Source organism: Piliocolobus tephrosceles, chromosome 2 (genome assembly GCF_002776525.5).
Source record: "Piliocolobus tephrosceles isolate RC106 chromosome 2, ASM277652v3, whole genome shotgun sequence".
NCBI lineage: Eukaryota > Metazoa > Chordata > Mammalia > Primates > Cercopithecidae > Piliocolobus > Piliocolobus tephrosceles.
The window spans coordinates 193,405,267-193,431,506 of NC_045435.1; the positions used below are offsets into that span (position 1 = coordinate 193,405,267).

Consider the following 26,240-nt stretch of genomic DNA (forward strand, 5'->3'; position numbering starts at 1 on the left):
AATCAACATTGCAGTTTTGGGATAAACTTGGTCATGTTGGCTTTGGTAATTTTCTTTAATGTTTGTTTCTATTTCATTGTTTTCTGTTCTTTGTTATTTCCTCTTTCTACTTATTGTGGATTTAGTTTGCTCATATTGTTAGGTGGAAACTTAGATCACTGTTTTTTTAAACTTTTTTTCCTTCTAATGTCAACATTCAAAGATATAAATTTCTAAGTACAACTTTATCCGCTCTTCACAAATTTTGACACTTTGCATTTTAATTATCATTTAGGTTAAAATTTTTGGGTTTTTTTTTTTGTTTGTTTGTTTTTTTTGAGACAAAGTCTTGCTCTGTTGTCCAGACTGGAGAGCAGTGGTGCAATCTCAGCTCACTGCAACCTCTGCCTCCCGGATTCAAGCGATTCTCCTGCCTTGGCCTCCTGAGTAGCTGGGATTACAGGCATCTGCCACCACGCCTGGCTAATTTTTGTATTTTTAGTGGAGATGGGGTTTCATCATGTTGGCCAGGATGGTCTCGATCTCTTGACCTCATAATCCGCCTGCTTCAGCCTCCCAAAGGGATTACAGGCGTGAGCCACCACACCCGGCCTAAAAAAGTTTTTTAAGAGACAAGGTCTCGGTTGGGTGCAATGGCTCATGCCTGTAATCCCAGCAGTTTGGGAGACCAAGGCGGGTGGATCACCTGAGGTCAGGAGTTTGAGACAAACCTGGCCAACATGGCGAGACCTGTTTCTACTAAAAATACAAAAATTAGCAAGGCATGGTGGCAGGCACTTTTAATCCTAGCTACTCTGGAGGCTGAGGCAGGAGAATTGCTTGAATTCAGGAGGTGGAGGTTGTAGTGAGCCAAAATTGTGCCACTGCACTTCAGCCTGGGCGACAAGAGCGGAACTCCATCTCAAAAAAAAAAGAGACAACATGTCCCTCTGTCACCCAGGCTGGAGTGCAGTGATATGATCATAGCTCACTGCTATCTCGAACTCCTGTATTCAGACAATCTCCCTGCCTCAACCTTATGAGTAGCTAGAACTTCAGGCACATGCCACCACACCTGGCTAATTTTTTGTTTTTATTTTTGTAGAGACAGAGTCTTGCTATGTTGCCCAGGCTGGTCTTGAACTCCCAGTTTGAAGCAATCCTCCTGCTTCAGCCTCCCAAAGTGTGGGGATTACAAGCGTGAGCCACTGCACCTGGCCGAGAGTATTTTATTTATGGTTTAGAATATGATCTATCCTGTTTAATTTTTCACATGTACTTATAAAGAATATATATTCTATAGTTATTTTTATTTTATTTTATTGTTTTAGAGATGGGACCTCAGTATGTTGCCTGGGCTGGTTTCGAGCCCCTGGACTCAAGCAGTCCTCCTGCCTTGGCCTCCCAAAGTGCTGGGATTACAGATATGAACCACTGTACCTGGCCTATTCTGTACTTACTGAATATAGGTTTCTATACATGTTAATAAGGTGAGGTGATTGATACTTTACTTTAGATTTTCTCTATTAAAAATTACTGGCCAGGTACAGTCACTCATGCCTATAATTCCAGCACTTCTGGAGGCCAGGGTGGCAAATCACTTGAGCTCAGGAGTTCAAGACCAGCCTGGGCAACTTAGTGAAACCCTGTGTCTACAAAAAATACAGAAATTAGCTGGGTGTGGTGTTGTGCACCTGTAGTCCCACCTACCTGTGGGGGCTGAGGTGGGGGGATCACTTGAGCCCAGGAGGTGAAGACTGCAGTGAGCCAGGTTTGCACCACTGTGCTCCAGCCTAATAATGACTCTATTAATACAGGAGAAAATAGGTGTATTTAGCTTGCTTGTGGTTCAAGCTTACATGTGTATCTTTTCATTTTCTTACATTTACCTGTGTGTATGCATGTGTGCTTGTGCATTTTAGGCATTACAATATATATCTTTTGTTTATTGCATGTTTTTATTTTTGAGACAGAGTCTGTCTCCATCGCCCAGGCTAGAGTGCAGTGGCACAATCTCAGCTCACTGCAACCTCCGCCTCCTGGGTTTAAGGAATTCTCCTGCCTCAGCCTCCAGACTAGCTGGGATTACAGGCACCCGCCACCAAGCCTGGCTAATTTTTGTATTTTTAGTAGAGACAGGTTTCGCCATGTTGGCCAGGCTGGACTCAAACTCCTGACCTCAAGTGATCCACCCAACTCGGCCTCCCAAAGTGTTGGGATTATAGGTGTGAGCCACCATGCCCGGCCTATTACATCTTTAATGTTAATATTATCACACATGTCTGGGGTATGATGTTGAATAAGAGTGGGAAGAGTAGACATCCTTGTCTTGTTTCTGATCTTAGAGGGAAAACATTGCCTTCCACTATTAGAAATATTAATTGTGGAGTTTTTGGGTAGGTATGCTTTATAAAATTAAGAAAATTCCCTTCTATACCTAGTTTGCTGGGAGTTTTTTAAAAAAATCATGGATGGATGTTGAATTTTGTTAACTATCTTTCCTGCACCAGTTGATACAACCATGTGGCTTTTCTTCTTTACTCTGTTTATATTATGAGTTACATTGATTGATTTTTTTGAATATCAAATCAGCCTTGCATTCTTGAGATGAACCTCACTTGGTGATGATTTATTACCCTTTTTATATTTTGCTGGGTTTGAATTGCTAATATTTTGTTGATGATTTTACATCTATATATTTTTATTTTTTTAGAGACAGGATGTTACTCTGTCATCCAGGCTGGAGTATAGTGGCACAATCATAGCTCACTATACAGTCTTAAATGACTTCGCTTAAGCCATCCTCCTGCCTCAGCCTCCCAGTTAGCTAGGATTACAGGTGAGAGCCACCACACCTGGTTCATTTATTTTTATGTTTAGTGGATATGGGGTCTTGCTGTGTTTCCCAGTCTGGTCTGGAACCACTGGGCTCAAGGAGTCTTCCTATTCCTACCTTGGCCTCTCAAAGCTCTGGGATAATAAGTGTGAGCCATTGCAATAAGGGATATTGGTCTGTAGTTTTTTTAATTTTATTTTTTACATTTTATATTTGTGTTTTTTACCAACTACTTGCAAGGATATTGGTCTGTAGTTTCTTTTCCTCTGTAATAATAACTTCAGGTTTATCAGGGGAATCCGCCCCCAATATTTCAACGTAGGTTCTTTCTATTTTCCCTAAGTGTCAGCTGGCTGAGAAATAAAGAGTACAAAGAGAGGAATTTTACAGCTGGGCCTCCGGGGGTGACATCACATATTGGTAGGACTGTGATGCCCACCTGAGCCACAAAACCAGCAGGTTTTTATTAAGGACTTTAAAAGGGGAGGGAGTGTACGAACAGGGAGTAGGTCACAAAGATCACATGCTTCAAAGGGCAAAAAGGAGAACAAGGATCACATGCTTCTGAGGCCAGTAAAGATCACAAGGCAAAGGGCAAAGCAAAGATCATAAGGCAAGGGCAAAATTAGCATTACTGATGAGGGTCTGTGATCGGCTGTGCACGTATTGTCTTGATAAACATCTTAACAGAAAACAAGGTTCGAGAGCAGAGAACCGGTCTGACCTCATATTCACCAGGGTGGGATTTTTCCCCACCCTAATAACCCTGAGCATACTGCAGGAGACCAGGGCGTATTTCAGTCCTTATCTCAATCGCTTAAGACAGACACTCCCAGAGCGGCTGTTTATAGACCTCCCCCCAGGAATGCATTCCTTTCCCAGGGTCTTAAATATTCCTTGCTAGGAAAATAATTCAGTGATATCTTCCCTACTTACACATGCATTTATAGGCTGTCTGCAAGAAGAAAAATATGACTGTATTCTGCCCCACCCCATAGGCAGTCAGACCTTATGGTTGTCTTCCCTTGTTCCCTAAAATCGCTGTTATTCTGTTCTTTATCAAGGTGCACTGATTTCATATTGTTCAAAAACATATGTTTTACAATCAATTTATACAGTTAGATACAATTATCACAGTGGTCCTGAGGTGACATATATCCTCAGCTTATGAAGATAACAGGATTAAGAGATTAAAGTAAGACAGGCATAAGAAGTTATAAGAGTAGGATGGGGTGGTGGCTCACGCCTGTAATCCTAGCAATTTGGGAGGCTGAGGTGGGCAGATCACGAGGTCAGGAGATTGAAACCATCCTGACTAACACGGTGAAACCCTGTCTCTACTAAAAATACAAAAAAAATATAGCTGGGTGTGGTGGCGGGTGCCTATAGTCCCAGCTACTCGGGAGGCTGAGGCAGGAGAATGGTGTAAACCCAGGAGGTGGAGCTTGCAGTGAGCCGAGATCATGCCATTGCACTCCAGCCTGTGTGACAGAGTGAGACTCCGTCTCAGAAAAAAGAAATTATAAGAGTATTATTTGGGAACTGATAAATGTCCATGAAATCTTCATAATTTATGTTAAGAGATTGCAGTAAAGACAGGTGTAAGAAATTATAAAAGTATTAATTTTGGGAACTGGCATGTATCCATATTAAAATGAGATACTCACAATTTATGTTCCTCTGCTGTGGCTTCAGCTGGTGCCTCCATTTGGGGTCCCTGACTTCCTGCAACACAGGTTTGGCATCAGGATAATGCTGATCTCATAGCATGACTTGGGACTTGTCCCATTTTCTTCTATTTTCAGGAAGAGTTTCTGTAGAATCAATGTTGTTTCTTCCTTAAATGTTTAGTAGAATTCACTAATTAAGCTGTCTGAATCTGGAATTTTCTTTTTTGAAAGTCATAAACTATGAACTCATATACTTTGGTATTGGACTATTCAGGTTATTTCTTCTTGACTGTTTTATTAAGTTATGTCTCTCAAAGAATTTCACTTTAAGTTGTCAAATTTATGGACATGAAGTTTTTCATAACATTCCTTTATGATGATGTCTAAATGGCTGGAAAGTCTGTAGTGATATCTTCCGTGTAGTTTCTGACATTGATAGTTTATATTCTCTCTGTCTTTTTTTTTTTTTTTTGAGATAGTGTCTCACTGTGTCGCCTAGGTTGAAGTGCAGTGGCATGATCACTGCTCACTACAGCCTTGAACTCCTGAGCTCAAGCAGTCCTCTCATCTTAGCCTCCCAAAGTGCTGGGATTATAGGAATGAGCCACCATGCCAGCCTCAGTGCTTTCTTTGAGTTTAATTTTTTTTTCTTATTATCTTAAGGTGGAACCTTAGATAATGAATTTGAGATCTTTTTTCTAAAATAAACATTTAAAGCTATCAGTTTCCTCTAAATACATACTACTTTAGCTGTATCCCACAAATATTAACTTGTTGTAATTTTATTTTCATTTAGTCGTAACTGTTTTCTAATTTCCCTTGTAATTGTCTCTCCTAACTAAGGGTTATTTAGGAGTTTGTTGTTTGATTTTTCAGAAATAATTTGGGGATTTCCCAGATTTTGTTCTGAAATTGCATTATAGTTGAATTTTGTTATTGATAGAGAACATCCTTTTTACCAGTTCTTTTATGTCTTAAAGTTTGTTTTATGGCCCAAAATCTGATCTAACTAGGTGAATGTCCCACACACACTTGAGCAGAATGTGTAATACAAAATATTGAGTGTTTGCTCCAGTGATTACAATGTATGTAGTGTACTTATGATATCTACTTAGTCATGTTAAATATAAGAAACTTTCTTTCTTTTTTTTTTTTTTTTTTGAGACAGAGTCTTGCTCTGTTGCCCAGGCTGGAGTGCAGTGGCCAGATCTCAGCTCACTGCAATCTCCGCCTCCCGGTTTCACGCCATTCTCCTGCCTCAGCCTCCCGAGCAGCTGGGACTACAAGGTGCCCGCCACCTTGCCCGGCTAGTTTTTTTGTTTGTATTTTTTAGTAGAGATGGGGTTTCACCGTGTTAGTCAGGATGGTCTCGATCTCCTGACCTCGTGATCTGCCCATCTTGGCCTCCCAAAGTGCTGGGATTACAGGCTTGAGCCACTGCGCCCGGCAAATATAAGAAACTTTCTACAGCATAATTTTATTCATTTTGATTCAATTTTATTCAAGTTGATGTCTTTCACCAAATTTGAATTTTTTTAGCTCTTATTTCTTTCAAATATATATTCTGTCTCATAATTTCTCCTGTCCTTGTAGGACTCTAATGACATATCTGCTAGACTGCTTGGTATCCATTCTCTGAGGCTATGTTCTTTTTTTTTTTTTTGTCTTTTTTATTTCTCTTCTTTGGATTGGATAATGTCTAGATCTATCTTCAGGTTCACTGATGCTTCTGCCGTCTCCAATCTTCTTTTAATTCTTTCTAGTGAAAAAAAATTTTTTTGAGACAAGAGTCTCGCTCTGTCACCCAGGCTGTAGGGTGATGGTGCAGTCTCGGCTCACTACAACCTCCCTCTCCCGGGTTCAAGCAATTCTCATGCCTTAGCCTCCTGAGTGCTGGGATTACAGGTATGCACCACAATACCTGGCTAATTTTTGTATTTTTAGTAGAGACAGGGTCTCACCATGTTGGGCAGGCTGGTCTGGAACTCCTGAACTCAAGTGAGCCACCCACCTTGGCCTCCCAAAGTGCTGGGATTACAGGCGTGAGCCACTATGCCTGGCCCCAGTGAATTTTTCATTTTAGTTGTTACACTTTTAAGCTCTAGAATTTCCATTTGGCTCTTTTTTGTTTGATTCTTTTCATAGTTTCTCTTCTGAGGTTCACTGTCTGCTTACTCATTATGTATGTGTTTTCTTTGAAGTTCCTGAACACATTAAAGCTGCATTAAAGTAATTGTTTAAATTCAGGTCATCTTAGGGTCTGTTTCTATTCCCTGCTTTTTCCCCCATTGTGGATCTCATTTTCATTTTGTTCTCATTGCTGCTGATTTTTTATTAAATAATGGACACCATAGATAATACATTGTAAAGTCTCTGGATTCTGTTGTATTTCTCTGAAGAATTTTTTTTTTTTTTTTTTGTAGCTGGCGTTTGACTTAACTGTGTTCAAAATTCCAAAGTCTATCTCCTGTTGTTGGCAACATGTATTCTTTGCTGGGTTTTATCTCATACATATGTAATTTCATTGTCAGCCAAGGAATTTAGTGGTCAGTCAAATATTTGACTGGGTTTCATATGCAGATTTTGGGGTACCTTCCGTGGCTTCTTCTCTTGCAAGATTTCATCTCTAACTTCTAATTTTCTGGTGATACAAGTTCTGAACATTTTACTGTAGCTCCTCAAGCCAGTGAAGCTGTGACCTCCTGCCGCTCCAGGAGGCACAGATCGGGTAGTGCTCTCAAACAAAAGTTAGACTTGCACATCTCAGAGATATAATTCCTATATTCCAAGGGTAGATTCTTCCAGATTCTACCTGTCTTTCTCCCTCCCCCAAATACTGTCAGACAGTATATTTTGTCTGGACTTTGTAATGTGTTATCTGCAGGGAGGTTAGTCATGCAGTGGGTTCCTAAAATGTATCATATCCATTTACTGTGCTCAGACATTTCTGATTTTTTTTTTTTTTTTTGAGATGGAGTCTTGCTCTGTCGCCCAGGCTGGAGTGCAATGGCGCGATCTCAGCTCACTGCAAAGCTCCACCTCCTGGGTTCTAGCAATTCTCCTGCCTCAGCCTCCCAAGTAGCTGCAACTACAAGCATGCGTCACCACGCCTGGCTAATGTTTTTGTATTTTTAATAGAGACAGGGTTTCACCACGTTAGCCAGAATGGTCTTGATCTCTTGATCTTGTGATCTGCCTGCCTTGGACTCCCAAATTCCCAAAGTGCTGAAATTATAGGCGTGAGCCACCGTACCCGGCCTCTGATGGTTTTTTAAGGGCCATAAAATAATCTGTTACCTGGAGATAGGTTGGAATGGAATGAGTAAAAGACTGGAGGTAGGGTGTCAGGCCATTGTAGCAGAGCAGGCAATAAGTATTGTGAAAATCTGTGACTGTTACTATATTATGGTTTTTTTTTTTTTGAGACGGAGTCTCACTCTGTCACCCAGGCTGGAGTGCTGTGGCCGGATCTCAGCTCACTGCAAGCTCCGCCTCCCGGGTTCACGCCATTCTCCTGCCTCAGCCTCCCGGGTAGCTGGGACTACAGGTGCCCGCCACCTAGCCCGGCTAGTTTTTTGTAGTTTTTTAGTAGAGACGGGGTTTCACCGTGTTAGCCAGGATGGTCTCGATCTCCTGACCTCGTGATCCGCCCGTCTCGGCCTCCCAAAGTGCTGGGATTACAGGCTTGAGCCACCGTGCCCGGCCTATATTATGTTAATAGATCAAACATATAGTTGTTTTTTACAAAATATAAAATTTTATTTTCTTGTATAAATCTGCAGAAATAGTATAAAAATGAAAATGTGGTTGTCCATTGCTGGAATTATATGAATGAGATAGTATATAGCTTACTTTTAGTTAAGCTAACACAATTTTTTCTTTTGTACATCAAGAATTTCATAAAGTGTAGATACTGCGGAGACCTTTCTTGTCTTCTTTTATTCATCCCTGAAAAAATCGTGTAAATGATAAATGAGAACTGGAGAAAAAATTCAAAATGAAAAACTCTTTCATAAGTAAATTTTTGTCCTCTTTTAAAGTAATTGAGGATACTTTTGGTCTCTTCCTGTCATTTTCTCAAGACTCAATTTGGCAAAACTAGAATTTATGTAAGAAACTACAAATAAGTGACAGAGAACTCTAAAAACTTTTTGGCAACTACTGTATCCATAATGATTTAGTCATGTGACTTGAATTTATGGTACTTACCTTCCAATTGGTAGCGCTTGTTTGGGAGATCTTTGAGGTTCAAGAATGCTGAAACGGTGGAATATGGGCCAGGGAACTTTTTCTCTGTGTGTTACAGTTGAAATTTAGTTCATTAATTTTAAGTTTGGATCGCAATAGGTTAATCTCTATGTCTTAAAAAATTTTCAAATCTGTTCCCTTTTTTCAGGTTATAAATAAAGTTCATCTTAAGGCAAATCATGTGGTCAAGAGAGATGTTGATGAGCATTTAAGAATCAAGACTATTTATGATAAAAGTGTTGAAGAGTAAGTACACCATTTTATTGTCATCTTTTTCATTATTAATCTAAATGTTAAATGTATTTTCATCTGTTACCTGAAGTTTTAAAAATTCATAGATAAAACTTAAAAAGGACTAGTGTAGCTTCAAAATGGAATTAAGCTGAAAATGCATTTTAGTCTGAAAATATGAAAATATGGGATATGATTAAAGCCTATACATTATGAATAATTTTCTTTTACCATCTCCCTTTCCTGGTAAATCATGAATAATTTAAGCAGAACAAATGTGGATCTACTTGGACGTGGACAGTAACAGACCTGGAAGGTCTTCAATAAGTACTAGTGTTACGGGAAAGAGGTCCGGTTCAGACTCCAGGAGACGGTTCTTGGATCTCTCACGAGAAAGAATTAGAAGCAAATCCATAGAATAAAGTGAAAGCAAGGTTATTAGAAAAGTAAAGGAATAAAAGAATGGCTACTCCATAGGCAGAGCAGCCCCAAGGCCTGCTGGTTACCCATTTTTATGGTTGTTTCTTGATTGCATGTGCTATGCCTCTGAGAGGTAATTCTTATGTTTTTATGTCATTATTTTCAGGTTGCTCCCTGAGAAAAAAAATCTTGTAAAGGTATGTAATAAATACTCGTAACTTGAATTGGATGCTTAAAATTTTATTGTATGCAAATTCTACCTCAGTAAAGAAAAATATATATGTGACTCTTTTGTGACTGAATAAAAGGTGTTGGTAGTGAAAGTGTTTATCATTTCACAAAAGGTGTCTTTGTGATGCACTCATGAAAACTTTGTTGGTATTTGGCATTAAATTAATCAGTCTCGTTTTTTTGCTTGCTTTCTCAAGTTTTTGGGGAGCAAATCATGCAGAGAATAGGGTGAAAAAGACAATTTTTGAAACACATTGAGAACACTGTTCTCTTGGTGGAAATGTTTATTTTCCTGAGGATTGATTGACCTGATAACCACATCAGATTTTTAACCGTATGGAGACACACACACCCACACACATACACACATGCACACATGCATGCACGCACACACGCACATGCACGCACACGCGCACGCATGCACACGCGCACACACGCAAACATGCGCACACATGCACGCACACACCCACGCATATACGCGCACGCACACAGGCACGCACACAGGCACACACGCAGGCACACACACATGCACACACACAAAGCCAGCTCACCATGGGCCACAGAAATTGGTGAGTTTAATGAAAGGTAAGATTTTCTTTACATAAACTATCTTACTGTTGGAATCATCTAAGTCAGTCCATCATTCATAGTAATCTAGACTAATAGTTGAGATATATTGCAGTTTTGTTAAAGGCGTAGTATTGAAGGAAGTTAATATTTAATTAAAAATTAAAAATCGTTGAGATAAATGTTTTCTGGCTTTCTATTTAAGTGGGGCTAGGGAAAGAAAGTTCTGCCTGGTGCTGTTTTCCCAAGCTGAACTAGAAAATGGGGGAAATTCTTGTCCTCCTAGGCTTGCTCTCTTCCTACGCCTTGCCATACAACCTTGACTAACTAGTATCCGTATTCCAGAATTATAAGGCTTTTTTCATTAATATGCTGTATTTGCTTGTTTCAAATATAATTTATATCTTCCTTATAATTCTGTTTCTTTTTTTAACTTTTATTTAGAACAAGCTTTTCCCACAAGCTATTTCTTATTTAGAGAAGACTTTTCAGGTCCGTCGACCTGCGGGCACTATCTTACTTAGCAGGTATGTCACATTCAACACAGATGGTTTTCTTCAGCCATTTAGTACTCTGCCTCTCCCTATCTATGAATATGACAAGGTATGAAACTTATACTAGAACTTTATTATGCTTGTTCTTAGAGACCAAATTGCAAGGTATTTAAAAAGAATAAAAAAAGTGCCTGCTGGATAATCATTCTTTCCCTGAGCTTTCATTGTGAGATGGTCTCCTGCATTTTTTCTGGGTGTAGTTGTCCTCTGTTCTCCAGACCACTTTTCCCCTCGTTCATGTGCATACAGTGTTGGCTTTATGAAGTATTTGGGTGTTTAAAAACACAAATCAAGAGGATTTCCTGTAGAACCCGAATTCTTTCTTAACTACTTTCCTAACTAAAATAGTAACATTATTAATGAAGTAATATAGCAGCTACCAGTTGATTACCATGTTTTTAACTGCTATGAAATATTCTCTTTTTTGTTTTTAAACTTTGATGTACAAATGAACTGAAGACAATGTGCAACCAACCAATACCTCCGGAAGGAAAACGACCCGCACAGGTACTGCACCGGGGAGTGTGCCGCGCACACGAAATGCGGCCCTGTTGTTGTTCCAGAGGAACATCTCCAGGTATTTCACCTTACTCTTGGCAGTACTTTTACACTTGAGATTTTGAATTTGTGAGTGTCACAAAATGTTTACAGATTCAAGTTCAAAGTCTAGTAGCTTCCTTGGCAAGCTACAAAAAGTAATCACAGATGTGCCGATTTTATTCTTTCATTAGCTTTCAAGTGAGTTGAACGGTATTTTCTTTCTTCACTGCTCCCCAGAGGCCTCCCTGCCTCTCTCTATCTTGGTCTGCTGAATCAGTTTAGCTTAGAACGTTATCTTGTCTTCCAGAATATCTTTTAGCAAGGCATATACCTCAGTTTTTTAAAGGACAGTCTGACATCTCTTAAGATAAAAAATATGTATGCTTCAAGCCAACCTAGAAGTTTATTCCATAACATACTAATGGCTATGTAATATATGTTTAAAGGTGTTCTTTGCAAAACTATAAATATGCCTATTTAGGGTATTAGTTTTGCCTGTTAGGGTGTGGTATAACCATGTAGTGGAATACTTTGCAGTTGTTAAAAAGTGAAGGTGATCTCTATGTACTGACTTGGAAAGATATTTAAGCTCTTATGTGAAAAAAAAAAAAAGGTTGCAAATCAGTATGCACAGTTAGTCTATTTTATTTGAAAGTATAGAAACACAGACAATAAAAAATTATCAAACAATCTGGAAGTATACACGTGTTAAATCTGGATACATATAAAAATGTTAATCGTTTCTTTTTTTTTTTTTTTTTTTTTTTTGAGACGGAGTCTCACTCTGTTGCCCAGGCTGGAGTGCAGTGGCCGGATCTCAGCTCACTGCAAGCTCCGCCTCCCGGGTTCCCACCATTCTCCTGCCTCAGCTTCCCGAGTAGCTGGGACTACAGGCGCCAGCCACCTCACCCGGCTAGTTTTTTTTTTTTTTTTTTTTTTTTTTTTGAGGCGGAGTCTTGCTCTGTCGCCCGGACTGGAGTGCAGTGGCCGGATCTCAGCTCACTGCAAGCTCCACCTCCCGGGTTTACGCCATTCTCCTGCCTCAGCCTCCCTAGTAGCTGGGACTACAGGCGCCCACCACCTCGCCCGGCTAGTTTTTGTATTTTTAGTAGAAACGGGGTTTCACCGTGTTAGCCAGGATGGTCTCGATCTCCTGACCTCATGATCCGCCCGCCTCAGCCTCCCAAAGTGCTGGGATTACAGGCTTGAGCCACCGCGCCCTGCAGTTTTTGTATTTTTTAGTAGAGACGGGGTTTCACCGTGTTCGCCAGGATGGTCTTGATCTCCTGACCTCGTGATCCGTCCGTCTCGGCCTCCCAAAGTGCTGGGATTACAGGCCTGAGCCACCGCACCCGGCCGTTAATCATTTCTTTAAGAGATTGTTGGGGAAAGTGTTTTTCTTTCGTAAGTTCTGGAGATTTTTGTGATGTTCTGATTTCTCATATTGAACATATATTACTTATATCAAAAAAATAAAAAATTTAGGCCGGGCACAGTAACATACACCTGTAGTCCTAGTACTTTGGGAGGCCGAGGCAGGCAGATTGCTTGACTCCAGGAGTTTAAGACCAGCCTTGGCAACATGGTGAAACCCTGTCTCTACAAAAAATATAAAAAGTTAGCCAGGAGTGGTGGCATGCACCTGTGGTCCCAGCTACTTGGGAGGCTGTGGTGGGAGGATTGCCTGAGTTGGGGATGTGGAGGTTGCAGTGAGCTGTGATCTTCTCACTGTACCCCAACGTGGGTGACAGAGTGAGACCCTGTCTCAAAAATAAATAGATAAATAAGAATATTTCAGACTATGCCTAAGCTAAGCTATTGCTTAAAAAAAAAACTAGAAGGTCGGGCACAATAGCTCACACTTATAATCCCAGCACTTTGAGGGGGCTGAGGTGGGCGGATCACCAGAAGTCAGGAGTTCAAGACCAGCCTGGCCAACATGGCGAAACCCTCTTTCTACTAAAAATACAAAAATTAGCCGGGCATGGTGGCGGGTGCCTGTAAACCCAGTTCCTCAGGAGGCTGAGGCAGGAGAAGCTTGAACCCAGGAGGCAGAGGTTGCAGTGAGCCCAGGTCACACCACTGCACTCCAGCCTAGGCAACAGAGCAAGACTTCGACTCTGGCTCAAAACAAAACAAAACTAAAGTAAACTAAACAAATAAATAAGAATACAGCATATTGTCACTAACCATAGTCACTATGCTTTACAATAGATCTCTTGAACTTATTCCTTCTAACTATAAACATGTATTCTTTGGCCAGCATTTCCTTAGCTCCCACTCCCTAAAGTAATTGATTTTAAAAATCATAAATGCATGTGTTAGCGAAGGAAGAATAAACAATGTGTATTTTCTATTAAATGAAATGAGAATTTGTTGTTTTTTTCCCTCTCTCTACAAGCATTGCTTACACCTTAAAATAGTAATTTACTGATTTTTCTGTTTCTAATTTGGAGATTATAATTACTTGGGAATTTTGATAGAAGTAGCTTTCAAAAAAGCGACCATTACAGAGGCAAATAAGATTTGCTGGGCAGGGCGCCATGACTCATGCCTGTAATCCCTTAATGCCTGCACTTTGGGAGGCCAAGATGGGAGGATTGCTTGAGGCCAGGAGTTCGAGACCAGCCTGGTCAATATAGTGAGACCCCCGTCTATATATATTTAAAAATTTTTTTAGGCTGGGCATGGTGGCTCACGCCTGTAATCTCAGCACTTTGGGAGGCCGAGACAGGCAGATCACAAGTTCAGGAGTTCAAGACCAGCTTGGCCAACATGGTGAAACCCTGTCTCTACTAAAAATATAAAAATTAGCTGGGCATGGTGGTGGGTGCCTGTAATCCCAGCTACTTGGAGGCTGAGGCAGGAGCCGAGCCGAGATAACGTCACTGCACTCCAGCCTGGGTGACAGAGTGACTCTGCCTCAAAAAGAAAATGTTTTTAATAATAAAAGATTTGCTTGGAAGATTAGAAACAAGGGGAGATGACTCATACCCTATATTATTTGAATTTTTAACAAGATGTGAATTACATTATAATAGGAAATATATTTCTATTAGATAAGTTTTTTTTTTTTACCATTTATTTTATAATTAATTATAGATTCAAAGAAAATTGCAAAAAAAAAAAAAGTTTCTTTTAGGGAAATCCCTTCATCTAGTTTCAGAGTTTTAAAACCTTTTATATTTCTGTCTTTTCGGCATCCTGTTGGGTTGGCCTTCCTTTGTCAATACCAATTATTTAATTGAAGTTATAGGTTTATGATCATTTTATGTAAAGTGGACATTTCAGTAAAATGAATTCAGAATTAGAGCTAGGTATTGAGTAGACAGGGAGGTACGGATTTGGATAAAAATTTAGGGATAATAAAGATTAAATTGTACTGTGTTTATAGTGTAGATTTTACTATAAGATTAAATGTCACTACAGCTAACTTTGTGTCTGTTCTGGCTTTCTGATGTCCCCCGTGGGTACAGCAATGCAGGGTCTACCGCGGTGGTAAGTGGCCTCATCGAGCAGTGGGTGTGCCAGACCAAGAAGGCATCTCAGATGCAGACTTTGTTCTTTATGTTGGTGCTCTGGCCACTGAGAGGTGCAGCCAAGAAAACATCATCTCTTATGCAGCCTATTGTCAGCAGGAAGCAAACATGGACAGGTAAATTTTCCTCTGGGACTTTGTTTCCAAGATCGAATATGGGAACTCTTAAAGCAAACTGTATTTTTAGTGATAAGATTACAGGAATCTTGAATTTGTCAGATTCCCTCTGGTAGACAGGAATAGCATGCCGCCTGGATTTGGAGTGGGGTTGGGAGACCGTGATTAGACTGTTACTAATGTGATAACCCAAGTGTTTAGTCAAAGTGAAAGAAAAGTGAAGTACTTCGTTTGACTTTTCTCCCTGTGGTTCCTCTTCCATTTTGAGCCTGTTGTTTTTGCCAAAATTCCAAATAAAAAGTCTACTGTCAAGTGGGCCAAGTATGGTGGCTCACACCTGGAATCCCAGCTCTTTGGGAGGCTAAGGTGAGAGGATCACTTCAGTCCAGGAGTTCGAGACCAGCTTGGGCAGCATAGTGAGACCTCATCTTGACAAAAAATAAAATTGGCCAGGCATGGAGGCACGCACCTGTGGTCGCAGCTATCAGGAGACTGAGGTGGGAGGATTGCTTGAGCCTGAGAGGTTGAGGCTCAGTGAGCTGTGATCATGCCACTGAACTCCAGCCTGGGCAACAGAGTGAAACCTTGTCCCCCACAAAAAAGAAAAAACAAAATGGCTGGGCACAGTGGCTCACACCTGTAATCCTAGCTGTTTGCGAGGCTGAGGCGGGTGGATCACTTGAGCTCAGGAGTTTGAGACCAGCCTGGGCAACATGGTGAAACTCTGTCTCTACAAAACATACAAAAATTAGCCAGGCGTGGTGGCGTGCGCCTGTAGACCCAGCTACTCAGGAGGCTGAGATGGGAGGATTGCGTAAGCCTGGGAGGCGGAGGCTGCAGAGAGCTGTGATTGTGCCACCGCACTCCAGTCTGGGCCACAGAGCCAGATCCTGTGTCCAAAAAACAATAATAATAATAAGTCCACTGTCAAGAGAATTTTCTTTTCAGGTGACTACCACTCTAAGGAAACAATTTGAACTTTAATTTTAGGACTTCTGTGCTAAAACTGTTAAGAAAGGTGTTAATAATGACTATTTATCTAATTGTTGTATCATTTGTTATATGTAATTCACTTAGCTAAATATCACTTAGAAATTCAGAGTTCTCTTTATTTACAAAAGATTTCAAAAACTTTCCCGTGAAGCAGCTCAGCTTTGAAATGAAAAGTTATATATGCAGAAGATTGCCTGTCACACACCAGACAAGTCAATTAAAGGCAGCAGGAATTGCCATATGTCTCAGAATAGATTGTATGTAACATTCTCAAATCTAGGTGAGATTAGATTTGAGATTAGCTGACTTCAAAGGGAGTCAGCTAGTCTTTTTTTTGTGTGTGTGAGAGTCTTGCTCTGTCACCCAGGCTGGAGTACAGTGGCAGGATCTTGGCCCACTGCAACCTCTGCCTCCTGGGTTCAAGTGATTCTCCTGCCTCAGCTTCCCAAGTAGCTAGGGCTACAAGTGTGTGCCACAGCACCCGACTAATTTTTGTATTTTTAATAGAGACAGGGGTTTCACTAAGTTGGCCAGGCTGGTCTTGAACCCCTGGCCTCAGGTGATCTGCCTGCCTCGGCCTCCCAGAGTGTTAGGATTACAGGTGTGAGCCACTGTGCCTGGCCTCAGCTCGTGTTTTGACTGATAGATGGATGTTTAACACCTCAGCAATGGTCCTTTTATACATATGAATTAGTTATACTAACTTCTCCTAGATTTGTTAGAAGAAAAAGCAGTTATCTTCAGGTTTTTTTTTTTTTTTTTTTTTTTGAGACGATATCTTGCTCTGTTGCCCAGGCTGGTGTGCAGTGGTGTAATCTCGGCTCACTGCAAGCTCTGCCTCCTGAGTTCAAGTGATTCTTCTGCCTCAGCCCCCTGAGTAGCTGAGACTACAGGTGTGCGCCACCACGCCTGGCTAATTTTCATATTTTTAGTAGAGACAAGGTTTCGCCATGTTGGTCAGGCTGGTCTTGAACTCCTGACCTCTAGTGATCCACCTGCCTTGGCCTCCCAAAGTGCTGGAATGACAGTCATGAGCCACTGCGCCTGGCCTTAAGTTCTTCTTTTTCAAGAAAGTGAAACCTTCCTTCACAATTGCTATATTGCATTAATTCATTTCGTGAATATTTGAGTGGCCAACAGACGAGGTAAACAAAATACAGATGTGTACCTGCCTCATGGAACTTATGGATTGCAGAAGGAGACAGGTATTAAATGCTCCTGCAAATAAATATGTGATTTCAAAGTATGATAAATACTCCGTAGAAAATAAATAGAGTGTTGTGTTGTAACGTAGAGGAGAATAAAAGAGAAACACCTTGTAGATCTGTTGAGCAAGGAAGACCTCTTTGAAAAAGTGAAACATTAGCTGCAACCTGAACATTGATAGGCTGTCGCCAAATAAAGAGATGTGGGGAGAGCTCGTGAAGGCCGAAGCCATGTGCGCCTGTTGCTTCAGGAGCCCCCTCAGTGGACACTGTTGGGGGACAGGTGCTTGGACAGGCAGACAGGATTGTTTTCTTCTAAGTGCTGTAGGAAGCCCCTGAAGGGTTTTAAGCCTGGAAGTGAAATCCATTTTATATTTTAGAGGTCACTGTGGCAATTTTTAAATAAATGAATTGTATTCATACTTTTTCTAATTCTAAGTCTGTTGCTATTTCCTATGAAGAAGATATACAATATTTAACAATTTAAATAAGATAAATGTACTTTGTAAATAGGCAATTATACTATGATGAGCTTTGTGGTATTTCTATGTAAAATGTTAAGATAGTGGTAAGAGAACTGAGCTTGGGGTTCATCAGCGTTGTTCATTGGCCACAGCTTTTGAAAGACAGGGAGGCGCATGGTGGAACTGAATTACTCTGGACCTAGTTTGCCCTTGGACTTTCAGGTTCTAGGCACAGAGAGAGATGCAGAAGTGTGTAGATTCTAAAGGGTGTAGAATTCGGAAGATGATGAGCAGGTAGAAGTATTTATGTGAATGTAGGCAGTGTTGGAGCAGGAGAAAGGGAATAGCAAACAGATAAGAAGGGTCAGCGACTTTCAGCAACCTGAACCATTCACTTATTGCCCCATTTGATAACTGTTTTCCTCTCTACCTGCTTGTCTCTGTGCCCATAGATATACTGAAATGCTGAAGTCCAATATGGATTTTGCAAGTAAAATAGTGTTGGAATTTGAGCCTTTCAGTTCATTCTTTTTTCGGTATTATATTGATATATTTCAAAAATTTGCATTAAAGTATAATCAACTGTGTCCTTTTGTGGAAACAGGTATTGATTTGCCATGCCATAGGTAGGCAGAGGATACATGTCTTGAAAGTAAAAGATAGTGATGGTACAAAATTACATTTGATATTTTGCGAAGATTTTTCTGTCCTTGAGCAGTATTTGATGGAGGAGTAAATGTTAATAAATACTGTTCTGGAATATAATTTAAAAATTCAATGTCTATTTTGACAGGCCAATAGCAGGATATGCTAACCTGTGTCCAAATATGATCTCTACCCAGCCTCAGGAGTTTATTGGGATGCTGTCCACAGTGAAACATGAGGTTATTCATGCCCTGGTAAATTATACCGTTACTGTTCTTTCCTTTGTGCCCTGATTTTCTGCTTAGTATGTTCTCATTTTTATACATATATTCCATTTTAAGATGATGTGGATTCCTAGGTTCATGTTCAATAAAAATACAAAAATTAGCAGGGCATGGTGGTGTGCATCTGTGGTACCAGCTACTTGGGAGGCTGAGGTGGGAGGATGGCTTGAGCCCAGGCAGCTTGAGGTTGCAGTGAGCCAAGATTGTGCCACTGCACTCCAGCCTGGTGATAGAGGCAGACCTTGTATCAAACAAACAAACAGAAAGATTTATAAAGCTTTTTCCTCTTTTAAAATTCTAAGATTGAAGAATTAATGATACTGAAAGTCCTATGAAAGTATATAGATACGGCAGAGCCCTGGGCTGCTGCCACCATTTTTTGTTTGTTTTTTAAGACCCCATCATGGCCCACTGCAGCCTCAACCTTCTGGGCTCAAGTGATCCCACGTCAGCCTCCCAAGTAGCTAAGACTGCAGACGTGCGCTACACTTGGCTAATTTTTTTTTTTTTTTTGTGATAGAGATAAGGTCTCGCTATGTTGCCCAGGCTGGTCTCAAACTCCTAGGCTCAAGTGATCCTCCCATCTCAGCCTCCTAAAGTGTTGAGATGAGAGGGCTGAGCCACTGTGTCCAGCCCTCTGCTGCTGCAACCTCCTGTGCTCAAATGATCCTCCCACCTCAGCCTCCAGAGTAGCTGGGACCACAGGCACACGCCACCATGCCCTGCTAATTTTTGTGTTTTTAGTAGAGATGGGGTCTCGCCATGTTGCCCAGGCAGGTCTTGAACTCCTGGGCTCAAGTGATCCCCCCGCCTCAGCCTCCCAAAGTGCTGAGATTACAGGCATGAGCCACCGCGCCTGGCCCTTCGGCTGCTGCTTCTGATAACCATGTGAAAATCCTTATAGGGAGGCAGTAGTGATGACTTACCACTGCCTCAAATTAAAGGAAAGGAAATAGTCAGCTAAATACTTTCTTACATGTATATTTGAACACATATGAATGTTTATCTTCCCAGTAATTTTTAATTAAATTTATCTGTTGTAGGCAAGTGTCAGTCTTGGCCATGCATCTCAGTGTACTGCTTCCATCTTTTCAGCTCTGGTCCAGCTCTTGTTCAGAAGTGACACCTGATAGCTGATACCTTCTCAAAAAGGGAAGAAGGGCTGGGTGCAGTGGCTCTCGCCTGTAATCCTAGCGCTTTGGGAGGATTCTTCTATATATATAAGAAGGCCAAAATAACTTTAAAATGCAGACTGACTTTGAGAACCGTTTCATAATGTACGCGCACACACACCCACACAGCAGACAGGAATTAAAAACACAGCAGTTGCTGCTCTTTATGGTTTTAAAACTCTAATGGTGCCTGGAAATATAATTATAGGACAGTAAGTGATGTTTATAGTATTTATACTAAATATAAATGTAAAATATATAATGTGTTTTAGAAAATTTCTCATTAGAAATATTTACCTCAAGTAATTAGAATTTAAAATTTATAAATATGGAACACTTAATTGTTGTTCAATTCCAACGTATGAGAAATTCCTACAGAAGCACTAGCGTGGGGCTTCTATGAACCAGTTAGTATCAGTGCTCTCCTTTGGTCGCAGGCGTGTAATCAGCCTTGACATTTTTCACTTGAAGACATTTTGAACTTTTTCTTACAGGGTTTCTCTGCTGGGCTGTTTGCATTCTACCATGACAAAGATGGAAATCCTCTCACTTCAAGATTTGCGGATGGCCTCCCACCTTTTAATTATAGGTATTTTTGTTGTTGTTCTTGCTTTTCTCTTTTAGGAGGGTGCTAAGACTAGAATCTGAGAATCACAGCATATTAGACGCCATAAATAATAATGTCTTCATGGCAAACCTAAGGAAATTGTAGATATTAAAACAAAATAGGATATAAGAGGCCATTTTATGGAAAACATAACTTGTGAGATAGGCAATATTACATAATGATGTAAGTAAGGAGGAGAGAGAGACCCACACACAAGGACTGTTCTTAAGCTGATAATTTGCAGTGCCTGCTTGCATTGAGGATATTCCTCAAAAGCAACATACCTTCCAGCCAGGCACAATGGCTCATGGCTGTAATCCCAGCACTTTGGGAGGCCAAGGTGGTGGGCTGATTGCTTGAGCCCATGAGTTCAAAACCTGCTGGGCAGCATGGCAAAACCCTGTCTCTATAAAAAAATACAAAAATTAGCCGGGCATGGTTGCATGTGCCTGTAGTCCCAGCTACTTGGGGTGCTGAAATAGAAGGATCAGTTGAGCTGAGGAGGTTGAGGCTGCTGTGAGCTGTGATCACGCATCTGTACTCCAGCCTAGGTGACAGAGCAAGACTGTGTCAAGGAAAAAAAAGAGAAGCCTTCCAGTAAAAATGAAGATAATGGAGTAATACATTCAGTTGTTACAGATGTAAAGAATTGGATTTGGCTTTAACTGTATTTGGGGAAACTGTTCATCTTGAAGTATGAATGGTAAAGAGAGATTGGAGTGATTAATAAGGTAAAAGCTGTTTATTTTCTGGCTGGCTTTGTTCACTGCTTATGTGCAAACATTGCCTTGCCATGGAAAAACAGGAATTAAAAATAACCTCTCTAAGGCATGGGTACATGAACAGGTACGTGACAACAAATACAACAAAATGTTAATTACGGAATCTAGGTGAGCTGGTTATTGATTATAAGGGTGTTTATTAAACAATTCTTTTAATGTTTTGCATGTCTGAATTTTTGTTTTTTGAGATGGAGTCTTGCTCTGTCGCCCAGGCTGGAGTGCTGTGGCGTGATCTCCGCTCACTGCAAGCTCCGCCTCCTGGGTACATGCCATTCTCCTGCCTCAGCCTCCCCAGTAGCTCGGATTACAGGCGCCTACCACCTCGCCTGGCTAACTTTTGTATTTTTAGTAGAGACAGGGTTTCACCATGATAGCCAGGCTGGTCTCGAACTCCTGACCTCAGGTGATCCACTGACCTCAGGTGATTCACCTGCCTCAGCCTCCCAAAGTGCTGGGATTACAGGCATGAGCCACCGCACCTGGCCTATGTTTGAAATTTTTATGAAACAGTATTGGAAAAGAAAACCATCTTGATGTTTTCTGTTCTTTTGCTGAGAATGAGAAATTTATAGGGAAAATGGTAGAAGTAGTCTAGGGAATAAGCCAGAAAAAAAAATGACTTAGGTACAGGGAAAAATAAAAATTGATGTCCATCGTAATTTTCTATAATAGATAAATATGTTACTTTTGTAGCAGTGCTTTTATTTATGCAGGATAGATTTCCCAAACTGGGATTGCTGATTTAAAATCTGTGTACACTATAAATTTTAATAGAAACTGCCATGTTACTTTTTTTTTTTTAAAGGTATAGCAAAGCACATTCCCACCAGGCATGTATGAGTGCTCTTATTTCCACTTTATCAATATTGGATAGTATAGATCTTTATTTTTTAAGCCCAATTTGATGGATTAAAAGATGGTATCTCATTGTTGTATTTCCAGGACTAAAGTGTGGTTTTAGCCATTGGCATTTTCTCTTTGTACACTGCATATTTATTTTCCTTGTCCAGTCTTTTAGGTTAATTTTCCCTTTCTAATCACGTTGTAGGAGTTCTTTATAAATTAGAGATATTACTCCTTTTTCATGCTTATTATAAATATTTCTCCTGGTTTATTTTTTTACTTCATTTATCATACTTTTGCCATGTATAGAAAAGTTTTTAAGTTTTTTATCATTAAATTCATTTATTTACTTTTTTTTTTTTGAGATGGAGTCTCACTCTATTGCTCAGGCTGGTCTCGAACTCTTGGGCTCAGGCAAGCTTCCTGCCTCAGTCTCTCAAGCAGCTTGGACTACGGTCACGTGCCACTGTACCCAGCTGTTTTTTTCTTTGTTGCTTAAGGCCTCAAAAGATTATAAAAATATTCTCCTAAATTTATTCCAATACATTATTATTTGATTTATTTACATTTATAGCTTCAATGCATTTGAAATTTTTTTTGATTTATGTATTTTGGGATTCTTTGGTAAGGTGCATATATGTTTATAATTGTTATATCTATATGCTGGATTTAACCTTTTTTTTTTTGTTTTTTTGAGACAGGGAGGGTCTCACTCTGTTGCCCCGGCTCAGTGCAGTGGCACAGTCACGATCATGGCTTACTGCAGTGTTGATCTTCCCAGGCTCAGGTGATCTTCCCACCTCAGCCTCCTGAGTAGCTGGGACTACAGGAGTGTGCCACCATGCTCATCTAGTTTTTTATTTTTATTTTAAATTTATTTTATTATTATTTTTTGAGACGGAGTCTCACTCTGTTACCCAGGCTGGAGTGCAGTGGCATGATCTCGGCTCACTGTAACCTCCACTTCCCAGGTTCAAGTGATTCTCCTGCCTCAGCCTCCTGAGTAGCTGGGATTATAGGCATGTGCCACCACACCTGGCTAATTTTTGTGTTTTTAGTAGAGACGGAATTTCACCATGTTTTCCAGGTTTGGTCTCATACTCCTGACCTCTAGTGATTTGCCCATCTTGGCCTCCCAAAGTGCTGGGATTACAGGTGTGAGCCACTGCGCCTGGCCTATGTAGTATATCTTTTTATCCTTTTACTTTCCAGCTATTTGTGTTCTTTAGTCTAAACTATATCTCTTGTAGATGTATAGTTAGAGCATGTTTTTAAATTCATTTTCCCAATTAACCCTGTTCTGCCTGCTACAGTGGCTGTCAGGTTACTTGTTTTCACCGTGAGTGTGGGCTGTCGGTTTTCAAGGCTGCCCCAAAGCTGGAGAGAGGACATGGAAACGCACCGCACTGCTCCTGTTTCTACAGAGATTCATCCATTTTTCATGAATAAATGCTTTCTGCATTGCTATAAATCTTTGATTAATTTCCAAAGTTTAAAAAGTTGATTTCACCAATTTGGGTAGTTTTCTTATTGCTTTCATAGAGGAGAGAAATTTGAGAGATTTTTACTCTGTCATTTTTGCTTATATCTTTCTGGAATTTATTTTTGTATGTGGTGAAAAAGGGATTTAACCTTTTTTTCCTACATGAATAATCAGCTTCACAGCACAGGTATTAGATACATTCTACTTTCCCACTAAATTAACATGGCATTTTGTTGGTTATGTTTCCTTATGTCCTTGGATATCTGTGAACTTGCTTTCATTTTATCCTGTACGCTTGTCAAAAGGAAGTAATTCATTGTCATCTTAGCCAAGTGCTAGCTATGTGAACTTGAACAAGTTACTTCATCTCCCTGAACTTTTGTCTCTTTATCTGCAGAATAGTGATGAAAATCTCATAGGGTTGTTGAAAAGATGAAATTTGAAAATACTTATCAAGGCTAGGCCCAGTGGCTCACACCTGTAATCCCAGAGCTTTGAATGGCTGAGGTGGAAAGATGGCTTGAGGCCAGGAATTCGAGGCCAGCTTTGGCAACATAGCAGACCTTGTCTCAACAAAAAATAAAAAATAAATTAAAAAAAATGTTTTGGACTGGATTTCATTCTGTCACCCAGGCTGGAGTGTGGCCATATGAACATAGCTCACTGCAGCCTTGAACTCCTGAGCTCAAGTGATCCTCTTGCCTCAGCCTTGTGAGTACCTGGGACTACAGGCATACACTACTATGCCTGGATAATTTTATTTTATTGTATTTATTTTGTTTTTGAGACAGGGTCTTGCTCTGTCACCCCATCTGGAGTGCAGTGTCATGAACATGGCTCACTACAGTGTCAACCTCCTGGGCTCAAGTGATTCTCCGGCCTCAGCCTCCTGTGTAGCTGGGACCACAGGCCTGCACTACTGCGCCCAGCTAATTTTAAAATTTTTTGTAGAGACAAGGTCTTCCTGTGTTGCCTAGGCTGGTATCAAACTCCTGGGCTCAAGTAATCTTCCCACCTCGGCCTGCTGAGGTACTGGGGTTATGGTGTGAGCCACTGCACCCAACCAAAAAATTAAATTTAAAAAAATGTATCAAGTACTTTGTTTGGACTTGGTACATAGGAGGTTCTCAAATATTTTAATTTCATATTGATATTTATAAAGACTTTTTACAGTAAATGTAAATATTTTTACATTTAAAATGGTGAATTTTCAATAATAATTGTATTTTAATTCTATAATTACAGTCTTGGATTATATCAATGGAGTGATAAAGTAGTTCGGAAAGTGGAGAGATTATGGGATATTCGAGATAATAAGATAGTTCATCACACTGTGTATCTCCTGGTAACACCTCGTGTCGTTGTAAGTATTACCAAACTTCACGTCTCATGAGCCATCTGTTCTTTTCTTTTATTGTGGTCCTTCCTTTACTCATCATTATTGTTTAAGAACTTATAATATTTTAGAGCCTATAGTAGGCAAAGTCATATAAAGGCTGTGCAATAAAGCTACGGGCCACGAGAAATCTGAGGAAATGGAAACTTGTCAATGGTTCTCACGGCTCCTATCCCACCCAGTGCTTTAGGCCAGTGCCTCCTCTGTTGTGATGCCTCTTAGGATCACTGGCACTATTTCTATAATGACTGATCATTTTCTTTGGTGTCTGTATTAGTCAAGGCTCTCCAGAGAAACAGAACCAATAGGACGTGTGTGTATCCCATATGTGTATCACAGAGAAAGAATATGAGAGAGGAGGGGAGGGAGAGATTTCTTCTTTTCTTTTTTTTTTTTTTTTTGAGACAGGGTCTCACTCTGTCACCCAGGCTGGAGTGTAGTGGTTTCGGCTCACTGCAACCTCTGTCTCCTGTGCCAAAGTGATCCTCCAACTTCTGCCTCCCGAGTGGTTGAGACTACAGGCACACACCACCATGCGCAGCTAATTTTGTTTATTTTTTTGTAGTGATGAGGTCTCACTATGTTGCCCAGGCTGGTCTCGATCTCCTGGGCTCAAGTAGTCCTCCTGCCTCAGCCTCCTAAAGTGCTGGGGTTACAGGCATGAGTCACCACACTTGGCCAAGAGATGACTTTCAAGGATTTGGCTCACCTGACTGTGGAAGCTTGGTGAGTTCAAATCTGATGGGATAGGCCAGCAGGCTGGAGACTCAGGGGAGGGTTGCCCTTGGAGTCCAAAGGCAGAATGACTTCTTGTTCAGGGGAGGTGGGTCTTTGTTCTCCTCCGACCTTCGCCTGGTTGGATGAGGCCTACCCACATTATGGAAGGTGATGTTTTCTTCAGATTCCATGGATTGCAATGTTACTCTCATTCAAGAAAACACCTTCACAGAAACATCCAGAATATCTGGGCCAAATATTTGGGTACCATGGCTATTCTCCTTTCCCCTTTTCCTTGACTTTGTACAGCTCTCTGACTTACAAAGTTTTGCACTACTCTTGGGCTATTTCCCATCTCTGGAAATCTCTAACTAAAGGACAGATAGAACCCAGTGAGCAAGGTTTTATTCTACTGAGCAACTTTTTTTTTTTTTTTTTTTGAGACAGTTTCCCTCTTGTCACCCAGGCTGGAGTGCAGTGGCACGAGCTCGGCTCACTGCAACCTCTGCCTCCTGGGTTCAAGTGATTCTCCTGCCTCAGCCTCCCGAGTAGCTGGAATTACAGGCGCCCGCCACCATGCCTGGCTAATTTTTGTATTTTTAGTAGAGACGGGGTTTTACCATGTTGGTCAGGGTGAGACTCTGTCTCAAAAAAAAAAAAAGGGAAATTTCATCCTCCCCTCATCTCATATTCATTCTTTCTCTGTGTGTACATATAT

At 40.7% G+C, this 26,240-nt stretch overlaps 1 protein-coding gene across 4 annotated transcripts in view; it reads left to right on the top strand.

Moving 5' to 3' along the window:
* LMLN (leishmanolysin like peptidase) overlaps positions 1-26,240 on the top strand; it is a 79,053-nt gene that overhangs the window by 3,886 nt on the left and 48,927 nt on the right. For all 4 annotated transcript variants that reach the window (XM_023214888.1, XM_023214887.2, XM_023214886.1 and 1 more), the window contains exons 2-9: positions 8,882-8,979; positions 9,551-9,581; positions 10,627-10,709; positions 11,196-11,313; positions 14,753-14,931; positions 18,387-18,492; positions 20,189-20,283; positions 24,655-24,772. In XM_023214888.1, the coding sequence (XP_023070656.1) occupies positions 8,882-8,979; positions 9,551-9,581; positions 10,627-10,709; positions 11,196-11,313; positions 14,753-14,931; positions 18,387-18,492; positions 20,189-20,283; positions 24,655-24,772 (828 nt within the window). The remainder of the gene's footprint in view (positions 1-8,881; positions 8,980-9,550; positions 9,582-10,626; positions 10,710-11,195; positions 11,314-14,752; positions 14,932-18,386; positions 18,493-20,188; positions 20,284-24,654; positions 24,773-26,240) is intronic.